The following is a 13,012-nucleotide window of genomic DNA, read 5'->3' on the forward strand; positions in this document are numbered from 1 at the left end:
AAATCACAGATCCTCACTTTTCTATTACCTGGTCACACCTATTATGTTTCATTTAGGAGAATTTGAGTGGATTAATGAGCACCTACCATTTAGCTTTCTGCAGCATCATAATGCTTTTCCTCTGATTTCACATCTCCTGCCTCTGCAATACCTTATTTACATTGCTGTGTACACAGCAGATGTCCTCAGTGATGACTTGATCTTTCCTCCTAAATCTGTGTGCAGGATATGTCAAATTGTAGATTATCTTGTACTTTCACAGATTGAATTTCGTGTTGCTAAGTTACCTATTTTTTTCTAGTTTGAGGTTATTGTTTTAATTTTTTTTCCTTTTGCCTTCCTTGTCCTCTTTCCTGATTGACCTACATAAACCTCTGTTATCAGCAGGATTTTATGTCCTGCCCTTTACCAGGTCACCAGCACACCCAACAGTGCCAGCCCCTGCTCTGAGCTCACAGCTGGGGATCTCCTCCCTGGAGCAGCAGCTCCTGTGTTTGGGTCCCCACCGAGACTGCAGTTTGTTACACATCAATCACCCTGCTCAGTCTCCTCTCGGGGTGCCCTGGCTGGGCCAGGGCTGGGCTCAGTGCTCCCTGTGGGCCACATCCAGCTCACATATTCTGTGACTCCACAGCTCTCGAGCACCTACTCACAGCAGTGTCTGACACTGGAGCGTCCTTGTGGAACTGAGATTCAGATTTCCATCCTCACCTCCCCATCACCTTTGGGTGCCAGCACTCACTGAGGTCGCTCTGCTGCCCCAGCACAGCCCACGTTTCTCAGCCCCTCTGTCTGCTGGCAGCCTGGGCAGGGCTTGCTGGCCATGGGCTTCTCCCCTGGATGTAATGAGCCCTGGGAATGTGCATCGTTTGCATTAAAAACCTCCCCGGCTGCCCCGGAGCAGAGCAGCCACAGCCATTGCTGCTCCTAATGCTGCCCCTCCAGGTGCCCAGAGCTCTGCAGAGCCTCTGTGCCCTGAGAACAGCCAGGCCGGGCTGGGGGGACACATCCAGCAGGGAGCATCCTCTGCAGCATCCCCTCGGGTCAGGGGGACACATCCAGCAGGGAGCATCCCCTCGGGTCAGGGGGACACATCCAGCAGGGAGCATCCCCTCGGGGTTGAGGGGACACATCCAGCAGGGAGCATCCTCTGCAGCATCCCCTCGGGGCTGGGGGACACATGCCCCCGGGTATCCCCTCGGGGCTGGGGGGACAGGGAGCATCCCTGCCGCATCCCGGCGGGGCGGAGCTCGGTGCGGCGGCCCCGGAGCAGCGATCGGGACCAGGCGGGGTCAGGAGGCAGATGGGCACAGCTCCCCTCGGCTGGGGATCAGCGCAGTGCCAGAAGCCACTTTCCCTGAAGGAGCAAATGCAGAAGGCCAAGAGGCTGCCGAGTCCGGAGCTCAAATCCCAGATTACCCAGCTGCCACACTGACCCAGTAGAGGAAAGGGCTGCTCTGCAGCTGCTCCAGCCTGTAACGGGAGCTGTTGGTGGGAATGCTTCCCCGGTCCATCATGCAGCACATTTCACACGGGAAAGCAGGGCCTGTGCTCTTCCTGATCATCTGCACATCTGAGGGGGAGATTCCTTCAGGGGAGGGGTTCCCCAGAGGAGGCATCAGCCAGGAGAGGCCACCTGGGAATGAGTCACTTGGCCTCGGGGGTGAACTCCAGGATGGCACTTTTAGTGACACAATGGAGAGCACCAGCAGAGGCAGCTGCTGAAGTTCCTCTGTTCCCCTTTTGCTGTTTTTGTTGTAGTTGTAGTTGTTGTTGTTAGTCTTGGTAAAAAAAAATTAAAGAGCTCTTGTGTTGAAAATAAGATTTTCCCAGAGAAATGGATCAGAGAATCCCAGAATGGTTTGGGTTGGAAAGGACCTTAAAGCCCATCCAGTGCCACCCCTGTCCAGCCTGGCCTTGGACACTGAACTGCTCTGGGCAGCTTGTTCAGCCTGGGGTGCTTGGACTGGAAATGTTCAAGTGAGGGTGAAGCAGCCTTTTCTTCCCCTGGGCTCTGGGTCTGCCAGGGTGCAGGGAGGCCTCACTCCCTCCAGCTGCAGGGCAGTGCTATCTGCACGCCAGGCAAACTGACTCCCAAGGTCCATGCAGCATTTCAGACCAAATCAGCTTTGAACAATCAGATTACAGCTGCAGAGTCCTCAGCCTGTGCATGTGGTGCGTGCAGAGCCCTCCTGGCAGAGCTGCCCTGGCCAAGGCAGCAGCACAGGGTCACCTCTGTGCCTGGGGGCCTGGGGGCCGTGCCTCCATACCTGTGGGCACAGGCTTTGGCTCCTGCCACACCAGCACTTCCACAGCTCTGAGTTCTTTCCCATGGGCCTGCAGCCTTTTCCTTCCCACCTGTTGCTCTGTCCCTCCTCTGGAATCAGGAGCTTTGTTCTGCCAGGCTGGTCAGCGTTTCTGGCTCATCAGCTGTGAGGACATTTTGCTTCTAGAGTTTTATTCAGTCATCTTCCAGGGGCTGCTTTTGTTATAAAATCCTTTTTATAGTGGATCTTTTCTGTAGAGTTGGAACAATTTATTTAGCCAATGCCTAAAGGGGCTCCAGGAGAGCTGGAGAGGGACTGGGGACAAGGATGGAGGGACAGCACACTGGGAATGGCTCCCAGTGCCAGAGGGCAGGGATGGATGGGAGATTGGGAATTGGGAATTGTTCCCTGGCAGGGGGGGCAGCCCTGGCACAGGGTGCCCAGAGCAGCTGGGGCTGCCCCTGGACCCCATTTGAACAGTTTCTGTGTTCTGAATTCGTTTGCCATCTCTGGATTAGGTCCCTCTCTTTACCTTCCCTGACAATAGCCATGCTGGAAGCCCCACCTGGTGAAAGCAGCACTGAGGTGAAAGCAGGCTCTGAGTTGCTCTGATGCAGACCTGCCTGCCCTCAGAAAGCTCCCTTGATGTGTCCCAGGGACCATCTCCCCAGCTGAGCCCTGGAGGCTGGCACTGGGTCCCAGCAGAGCCCACCCTGCCAGCCCTGGCTCTGCAGGCACTGGGAGGGACAGGAGTGCTGCTCATCCCTGGCACTGGGTCCCAGCAGAGCCCACCCTGCCAGCCCTGGGCTCTGCAGGCACTGGGAGGGACAGGAGTGCTGCTCATCCCTGGCACTGGGTCCCAGCAGAGCCCACCCTGCCAGCCCTGGGCTCTGCAGGCACTGGGAGGGACAGGAGTGCTGCTCATCCCTGCTCCCCCTGCCAGCCCTGCCTCTGCAGGCACTGGGAGGGACAGGAGTGCTGCTCATCCCTGGCACTGGGTCCCAGCAGAGCCCACCCTGCCAGCCCTGGGCTCTGCAGGGACTGGGAGGGACAGGAGTGCTGCTCATCCCTGGCGCTGTGCCCCGGTGGGTACCACGCCCCACTGCACACCCCAGCCAGGCTCCTGCTCTCCTCCTGAAGCGCTGTTTATGTTTATTTAGGGTGTTGATGTTTATTTAGGGTGTGTTGCTCTATGTTTACTGTTGTGTTTCTGGGACCAGGATCACGGCCAGTAACAGGGCAGAGGTGGGCTGGCATTGGGAGGAGACTCGCAGCCAGTGTCACAAGAAGGTCATTTAAACCAGGGTATTTAGTGATGAAAAATCAGGTTTGAAATAATCTGATCCTCAGTTTTCCAGGCTGCAGGAACAGCTTTTCACCAGAGCCTGATGGACATCTCCCAGCTGTTTGCATTTGGGAGATTAATCGACTTTCCATTCAAATTCTTGCCTGTTGCTGGGAAATGTCAATTTTTAGCTTGATTTAGAGCCGGGCTCACACCTACTGAGAAGTAAAACCCACTGTCAAATAGAAATGTAATTTTTGGATAGCCTGGGTAAGCCGAAAGAAAGGTTCCTACCCCCATCAGTGTCTTGTCCTGCTGCCCAGTTCCAATTTAATGATGATTAATCAGTCTGGAAATTAACCTTAATTCTGAAACCCAAAGCACAGTGGTTTTGTTGCCACTGTTGAGTCTGTTATTTTTCAAGCTCATTTATAAATGAAATAAATCCAAGAACTGAAAATCTTTTATAAGAGTGTAGCAATTAAATACTGCCTTTTCCATCCTCAAATCCAGCTGTGTTGTGTGTTGGTGCCGAAGAGGGTTGGAGAGGTAGCATTAAGTAGTTATTTAGGGATGTTAATAACATGCTTAAAATGTTTCCACCAAGTGCTTTTGGATCGTGCGATGCCATCTGTGTTACAGTTGATTTAGTTAATTATACAGGCATGGATTCCTTGGGAGAAGGGATGGCATTGCTCTAACAGCTTGTTTGTGAGCAAGAGAAGGCAGTGACACGCTATTAAACTCGTGAATTGGGTCTGAAATACATTCCTCACTAATAGCCCTCCCCAACTTACTGCTGCAGTTTAACAGATCATTTGGATGGTTGTTATTGGAGTTTACTGCAGAAACTCCAATGGATTTTGTACCTTAAATATTGGGGCTTACCTGAGAAAAAGGAGAAATTACTTTTCTATTACTGTTTTAATTAATTATTGCTTTCTGCAAATTAGCCCTAAGAGTTGTACAATTAAGCAGGTGTCCTGCTGTAAAATGTTCCTGCTGGGATTCAGCAGCAATTGTGTCTGCCAGGCCTGTGTTCAGAGACTGCCCTGGGACCCACAGATCACCCAGGGCAGCCCTGGCCCTGCCCAGACACCCCAAAATCCCACCTGGCACCCCTGGGAGTGGGCTGTGAGCTCTCCTGGAGCTCTGGCAGCCTCGGGGCCGTGCCCATTCCCTGGGCAGTGCCAGCACCCCCTGGGCATGAACCTTTCCCAAAATCCATCCAAACCCCTGGCCCAGCTCCAGCTGCTCCCCATAAACCATAATTAGCTTCATAATTGACACCCACCTATGGTTTGCACTTGAAACAAAAGCCAAAAACCCGTGTGAGACTTATGCTGAGGAACCAGCGGGTGGGATTTCCATCCCTGGCTGTGGCACAAGCAGGGAACTTCACACACAAGGGGAGGCTGCAAGTGTAGAGCTCACAAAGGACATGATCCCCCCATCAATGAGTTAAAGCCAACAACGGTGGAAGGATTAATCTTTGAGGAAAAATCCAGGTCAGTGGGGATTTGACATGTGTCTGTTACAGCTGCTGCTGGAATCGATCTAATCCTCAGCAAAACTTTGGCTAGACTTCCATCTGCAGAGATTTCGGGGTGAGGGGTGGAATTATTTTGAATTTAAAGCAGATATTATACCGAGAAAGATAGATAGCTTTCAAAGCTCACTTCACACTGGAGGCATTGGCTGGTTACTTATTTCCCTTCTGGAAACAGTGACATGCTCTACAGCAGGGTGTGGGTACCAGGGTGTGTCCCCTCTGCAGCGTGGGGAGCTGCAACTCCCCCTGCCACAGCACCGACCCATCAGCTGTGCCTCTGGGGGGTCTGGGGTGGGTCACCCACACTGCTTGGGTTTTTAAAAAAGAATTGTATCAAATTAGCCCCAGAACAGAGAAGAAAATTCTCCTAGAATGTCCAGGGAAGGGAACAGAACTGGGAAGAGGCTGGAGCCCCAGGAGAAGCTGAGGGAGCTGGGAAGGGGCTGGAGAATCCCTGAGGGAGCTGGGCAGGGGCTGGAGAATCCCTGAGGAGCTGGGCAGGGGCTGGAGAATCCCTGAGGAGCTGGGCAGGGGCTCAGGCTGGAGCAGAGGAGGCTCAGGGGGCCCTTGTGGCTCTGCACAGCTCCTGGCAGGAGGGGACAGCCGGGGGGTCGGGCTGTGCTCCAGGGAACAGGGACAGGAGCAGAGGGAACGGCCCCAGGCTGGGCCAGGGCAGCTCAGGGTGGGCACAGCAGGAATTTCCCCATGGAAAGGGGGCTCAGGCCCTGGCACTGCCCAGGGAGGGTTGCAGTGCCTGTCCCTGCAGGTGTCCCCTGGAGGTGGCACTCAGGGCTGGGGACAGGGTGGGGATGGGCACAGCTGGGACTCCAGGGCTGGGAGGGCTTTGCCAGCCCCAGGGGTCCCAGGATTGGATTCTGCATGTGAAGCCACAGGGAATGCACAGCAGAGCCCTGTGTGCAGGACAGTTCCTGTCTTGGCCTGCTTACTCCTTCTCCCGTGCTATCCCAACAGGTTTCCTTCTCACCCTGCAGCTGAGTGATGCACTGTTTATATGGATACATGACAAATGTTTATATGGATAAAGCCCAAAGCACAGCTCCAGCATGGGACATGATTGCATGGCTTAGCATGAAATTCCTTTTCAGGCTAAGGAAAACTCATTTTCTTGCATTTGGATCTCTAGGCTGGTGCAATCCTAAATGGAGCATGGATATTACTCATATGAAAAAGTTACTCAGCCATGAACAGTATTGCATTTTCTTTCTATCATAGTTTTTCAAGTTGCACTAGAGGCTCAAAAAGGTTTGTTTAAACTAATAAATCAGAACAATTTGTCAAAAACAGAGAACACCGGTGCTTGCAGGGCTGAGGCAGACATTGGAAATGTTCCATATTTGTAAGAACAGTGTTCTGCTTTCAAATGTTGGTACCCTGGGTAGGGATTAATTCACTTATTTTTAAGCATGGTGAAACATTCATTTCTGCAACTACTACCTGGAAAACACATTTCCCAATTAGTCTTGATGTCTGAATTGCAAGTCAGGAGGCAAAGGGAGCACTGAGCCCTGCTCAAGGCAGCTCTGATGCATTATTGATGCTGTTTTCAATATCAAACATGCCAGGATTCAGATGCATAGTCTATTCTCCCAGCATCAGAAATATCATGACCTTTCTGTTCTATTAAGGTGATGTGTCTGATAGCTGCCCCTTCTGTGTAACTCATTGGGAAAATAAAGGCAGAATTGCGGGGCAGGTGACTGGTTTTCCAGGAATGTCTCCTGTGCCCAGTGCTGTGGGGAGGGGGAGCTGCTCTGTGCCCTGCAGGATGGGTCCTGCTGAGGGTCTGTGCTCAGGGACCCCCAAGGTCCCCACGTGTGCCCAGGGTCGGAGCAGAGCCTGGAGCAGCAGCTCTGGTCCCCACCTCTGCCTGCCTCTGGCTCAGCACATGCTGCTGCCCGAGAACCTTCCTCAGGCGTGTGCTGCTCCAGTGTTTGTGATGAATGTCCTTCCAGGCCTGGCCTGGCAGCTGTGCCCAGGGCTGCTGCTGCTGCAGGGCCGCACTGGGGGAGCACAGGCCCCCACTGTGGTGGCTCCAACAATGGCACTTGTCCCCCTGCACACACACCAGGTCGTGGCTGTCACTGGGAGCTGCCGTGCCCTGTTTCCATTCTTACCCTGGGAACAACAGCCAGCGAGTCTAGCCCGGCTGGGGCAGCTGCCAGGCTGAGCTCAGCTCTCCCAGCTCCACATCTCTATATACACATACAAATATGTAAATATATAAATATATATACATACACACACCTGGCTGCAGCATCGCACCTGGGCCCTGCCATCCCTCACCACATCCCTGCTGCTGTGCAGAGGGAAGGCTCCACCATCACCTCCTCGGGGCTGGACACTTGTGACACTTGTGGCACTTGTGACATGGTTTAGTGGGCACAGTGCTCCTTCCTGGACTGCCCTGTGCAGGGCCAGCAGTTGGAGCTCAGTGGTCTGAGCAGCTGCTTGGCATGAAGCGTGGCAATTCACATCGTTAAGCCTTCATAACATTTTAAAGAAAATTAAAAAGCTGCAACACTGGAAGTGTCAGGATCTGCGCTCTACAAATTGACCTCAGACAGAATTCCCACCCGGCAAGCTCTGCTCCAGAGTACCAGCTCCTGAGTTTTCTTTTCTGTAAGCACACAGATGTAAATTCTCTCAGCCCTCTCCTATCAAAAGAATCCTGTTAGCAATTGCTCCCTCAAATCCCTGTACCATTCAAATGATTATTTGTCTGCCATTCATGTGGAAGCAGTTAAAGCTCCTTGGTTGCTAACCTGGCTCACACTGCCTCTGCCTTTGGAGGGAATCCTCTAAGAAAATAATTGTAATGTGCACAAAGGGCTCATTTGCTGCAGCAGGTACAGCTCTGTGCCTGTGGCTATAGGCTGCCCCATTTTTTATCAATAAAGAAAGGGGGTTTTAAATCTCCATTGGTGTGTTGTGTCTGCTTGCACAAAGCAGCAAGAATCTTAAATGCAAAGAATATGTGCTCATGTTACAGATTTCTCAGGCAATATCTTTAAAATTTAATTCATTTCTATTTCTTTGCCCAATCAAACATGTTTCTTTTTATAGAATTTTCCAGGCTACTAAGTCAGGCACCAGCCTGAGAAACAGCAGAACTGAGACTGTTTGTACCACCTTGGTTTGGACAATTAATATCAGGAGTGTTATTTTATTCTCCCACTTGTTTCTCTAGGTCTCAGCCTCCCTCCTCCCCTCTGACCCAATGTCCTATGTGATTCCTCTGCCTCTCGGCAGCTCTGCCCTCCCAAACTCCAGCCCTCTCCCAGGCTTGTATCCCATTTTTATACCCCCAGAGCAGCTGCCTCCCTTGGCTCTTTTCTCCCTGGTAGATTCAGGCTTTTGCTCTTAGAATTCAAACAGGCTTTTTTAAATTACAGTGTTGTTGTGGAGGTTGGTTCTGTTGCTGTTTTGCTGCTATAATTCACGGTTACTCTCTCCTTGCAGGTGCCCTGACCTGCTGAGCCCCATCCTGTGCCTGGGCAGGGACAGAGCCTCTGCTGTGGCTGGACCATGAGGGACAGACTGAGGCACTGAGGGTCACCAGCCAGGAGCATTGCTACCCACCTGAACAGGATTGCTTTAAAAAGGTTGGAAACGTTTTCCCAAATATGAGCACTTTTTAATGGAACTTTGTGACCATCCCGTGGTTCCATGATGCTATGAAAATAGAGCAGAAATAAAAACTTCCCAGTGGTTGCTGCCTCTGAGCCGTGGCAGTGCCAGGGACTGGTGGGTGGATGTCCCTCCTGAATTCCCCATCCCCTGCCCTGTGTGGGTTCCACATCTTCTGCTCTGTGTGCATTCCCCGTCCCCTGCACTGTCTGAATTCCCCATCCCCTGCCCTGTGTGGGTTCCAGGACAATAATTGTCCAGGGGGGAACAGGCCCTGCTCCCAGGGAACAAGGGATGGGACAAGAGGCTGCAGCAGAGCAGGTTCAGGTTGGATATTGGGTTCACTTCTCCATGGAAAGGGCTGTCCAGCCCAGATGGGAAGTCCCCGTCCCTGGAGGGATGTAAAAGCCCTGGGGATGTGGGGGATGGACTGAATGGTCTTAAAGGACTTTTCCACCCCAGCAAAGCTGTGATTGCACACTCAGCCAGCCAAGCTGGGATTGCACACTCAGCCAAGCTGTGATTGCACACTCAGCCTGGCAAAGCTGTGATTGCACACTCAGCCAGCCAAGCTGGGATTGCACACTCAGCCAGCAAAGCTGTGATTGCACACTCAGCCAGCCAAGCTGGGATTGCACACTCAGCCTGGCAAAGCTGTGATTGCACACTCAGCCAGCAAAGCTGTGATTGCACCCTCAGCCCAGCCCAGCCATGATTGCACACTCAGCCCGGGCACAGCTGTGATTGCACACTCAGCCAAGCCATGATTGCACACTCAGCCAGCAAAGCTGTGATTGCACCCTCAGCCCAGCCCAGCCATGATTACACCCTCAGCCCGGGCACAGCTGTGATTGCACACTCAGCCAAGCCATGATTGCACACTCAGCCCAGCCATGATTGCCATGATTGCACACTCAGCCAAGCCATGATTGCACACTCAGCCCAGCCATGATTGCACACTCAGCCCGAGCACAGCTGTGATTGCACACTCAGTCAAGCCGTGATTGCACGCTCAGCCCAGGCACAGCTGTGATTGCACACTCAGCCAAGCCATGATTGCACCCTCAGCCCAGCAAAGCAGTGATTGCACACTTAGCCCGGGCACAGCTGTGATTGCACCCTCAGCCCAGCCAAGCCATGACTGCACACTCAGCCCAGCCATGATTGCACACTCAGCCCAGCAAAGCCGTGAGTGCACACTTAGCCCGGGCACAGCTGTGATTGCACACTCAGCCAGGGCACAGATGTGATTGCACACTCAGCCCAGCCATGACTGCCCCCTCAGCCCAGCCATGATTGCCCCCTCAGCCCAGCCATGACTGCCCCCTCAGCCCAGCCCAGCCATGACTGCCCCCTCAGCCCAGCCCAGCCAAGACTGCCCCCTCAGCCCAGCCATGTTGCCCCCTCAGCCGGGGCTGCAGCCCCCGGTGCCCGGGGCGCGCTGGGTGCCGTGTCCCCGGCAGGTGACGCTGTCCCTCCCCGCAGGCCCCAGAAGATGTGAGCAGCGCCGCGGGGCCGGGCCTCCCTCAGCATGGCCAAGAGGGGCTCCAGCAGCCGCGCCAGGGGGGACAAGCCCGACGCCCTGGCCGCCCTGCAGGCTGCCAACGAGGAGCTGCGGGCCAAGCTCACCGACATCCAGATCGAGCTCCAGCAGGAGAAGAGCAAGGTGGGCAGCCCCTCCCCGAGCGCATGGCGTGTGTCCGGAGGGGTCCGGGGCTCGAATCCTCTCCGCTGGTTCTTCTCTTCCTCTTTTACACTCATTTCATTTGGGTTTTGCACTCAGGCTCCTCCAGACCGAGTGCTTACCCACATGTACAGGACTAAACCTCAGCTGTGCCACATTCCATGGAGACACAGCTTCTCCCTCAGCCTTTGGGAGAGAGACAGCAGTGGGGCTGGAGCCTCAGCGCTGAGAGCTTCCAGCTCCTGCCCTCAGATCGCTTCTCAGCCAGACCATGGAATATTCATCTGCTTTTCCTCAATTCTCCAAATCAGGTTCCACTGATAGGCTTTGGGGGTTTTTGGTTCCAGAATAGAAATGTGTTACCGTGCAGGGACAAAATGATAGTTTGCATTTTCCCATGAATTTGCATCACTACCAGGCATTTTAGACCATGAATCTGACACCCAGGTATAAGTAAATAGAACATCTGTTGATCCTTTTGCTGTGCAGCAGCATTTGCAGCTTTAAGGCTGAGGACTTTGTTTTCCTTCTCCCTGTCCTTCACAGCCACTTCTGGCCATGGCTCCTCTAGAGTTTATGGCATGGTTTTAAATTGAAACATCACTTGAGCCTTGTGTGGTCAGGCACAGTCGGTCATTTCTGCTGAACAATTTGTCACTTAAAAAGCATCTGGTAAAATGCAGCTCTCTGGGGCTTCACAGGAGCTTGCACAGAGATTTCTGTGCCCTGCCTCTGCACGTGCAGGTATGGCCTGCCTGCCTGAGCAGGCCAGGGTGATGGCCTTGGCATCTGATTTTGTCCCTTATTTTGGGGGTAATGTGCTGTGAGAGCTTCTGCAGAATAAAGTAAGGACTCAGACTTACTCAGAAGGCACTGACTGATTCCTGAATGTGTGTTAAACCTGAGCCTGCAGTGAAAGACAGGTCTTTGCTACCACCAGTTTGTAGACACAGACAGACCAGCACTGAGGTGTAATACTGTGAAGTCATCTGTACCATTTTTAAATATCATGAAATGTATTCATTGTTTGGTTGATTGAAAATACTGCACTTTTTTTTGATTTTCCTTACAGGTCAGCAAGTTGGAAAGGGAGAAAAACCAGGAAGTGAAGCAGATCAAGGAGCACGAACAGCATAAAAGCACAGTGGTGGTCACAGAGCTCAAAGTCAAACTTCACGAAGACAAAATGAAAGAGCTCCAGGCTGTCCGAGAAACTCTTCTGAGGCAGCACGAAGCTGAGCTGCTCAGAGTGATAAAAATCAAAGACAATGAGATCCAGAGGCTGCAGACACTGCTGAACGCCGTGCGGGACGGGGCCCCCGACAAGGTGAAGACGGTGCTGCTCAGCGAGGCCAAGGAGGAGGCCAAGAAGGGCTTCGAGGTGGAGAAAATCAAGATGCAGCAGGAGATCTCCGAGCTGAAGGGGGCCAAGAAGCAGGTGGAGGAGGCCCTGACGATGGTGATGCAGGCTGACAAGATGAAGGCAGCGGAGATCAGGAGCGTGTACCACCTGCACCAGGAGGAGATCACCCGCATCAAGAGGGAGTGCGAGAGGGAGATCCGCAGGCTGGTACGTGCTGCTCTCTGCTCCTCTGCCCCAGCTCCTGGGGCAATGATATCATCGGGGCTGGCCTCTCTGGAGGCTCTGGGGCTTGCTCCAGGTCTGTTTGCATTTACTGGCAGAAAGGGCAAAGTGGTTTTAAAAGTGTTAGGATGTTTTGTGAGAAACTTCTTTATCCCTGCGAGCACCTGTGGATGTTGTTCACATTAAAGGTGGCAGGGAGAGCCTGCAGGCTCCTGGCTGGTCAGGGGAATGCCACAGCACTAATGTGTCTTGGGTGATGCCTCTATTTCCTCACCAGGCCTTCCCTCCTGATACGCCTTGGTCCCTCCCTTCCCCTGCCTTTGCTGGTTCCCAGGAACATCCCATGGCCAGGATCACACGATACCAAATGCTCTGTCTGCTCCCCTGAGTGTTGCCCACACAGCAGGGCATCCCAGGGGAGTTCACCACGGTGGTTTTCCCCAGGACGGGGCTGGTTCTGCTCCTGTGTGGCTCCCACCTGAGCAGGTGGCTGGGATCTCACCTGGCCCTGCTCACCTGGCCCTCAGGGACCCTCTGGGTGTGGCTGCTCAGCCCGCCCTCACCTAACCCAGCCCCTGATCCTCAGCTGCAGCAGCTTCACCCCTGTGGCTTTGGAGATTTCCTCTGGCCTGTGTGGGACCTGGCTGGGGAGGTTGGAGGGGTGGGGGTGCTTGGAAAAGGGGGGAAGTCCTGTGGGAGGGAGGGAGCTCCCCGGCAGGGAAGACTTTGCAGCAGAGCCTGGCAGGCCAGCAGCACCTTGTGAGGCTCAGGGGGTTCATCGCTGCTGTCCCAGCCCCTGCCCTGTGACCCACACCTGAGCCCCTGGGGGCTGCTGCCTTGCCCAGGGCCTGGGGACACTGCCATGCCCTCAGCATGTGTGTTTGGGTCCTGTCTGAGTATCTGTGTGGTGTCACCATCGTTCTGTGTTTGCCCTGCTGCTTTACAGCCTCAGTGTCCGGCACAGACCCACCCAGGTCTCATCTCAGTCCTT

At 53.7% G+C, this 13,012-nt stretch overlaps 1 protein-coding gene across 21 annotated transcripts in view; it reads left to right on the forward strand.

Moving 5' to 3' along the window:
• JAKMIP3 (Janus kinase and microtubule interacting protein 3) overlaps positions 1–13,012 on the forward strand; it is a 61,142-nt gene that overhangs the window by 13,012 nt on the left and 35,118 nt on the right. For 20 of the 21 annotated variants that reach the window (XM_084210709.1, XM_084210725.1, XM_084210726.1 and 17 more), the window contains exons 2-4: positions 8,585–8,727; positions 10,238–10,418; positions 11,509–12,006. In XM_084210709.1, coding sequence (XP_084066835.1) covers positions 10,284–10,418; positions 11,509–12,006 — 633 coding nt within the window. In that variant the 5' untranslated portion in view covers positions 8,585–8,727; positions 10,238–10,283. Of the gene's footprint in view, positions 1–8,584; positions 8,728–10,237; positions 10,419–11,508; positions 12,007–13,012 lie in introns of those variants that run through there. The other variant, XM_084210722.1, reaches the window with a different exon arrangement.

Source organism: Fringilla coelebs, assembly GCF_963513975.1.
Source record: "Fringilla coelebs genome assembly, chromosome: 8".
Classification (NCBI taxonomy): Eukaryota; Metazoa; Chordata; class Aves; order Passeriformes; family Fringillidae; genus Fringilla; species Fringilla coelebs.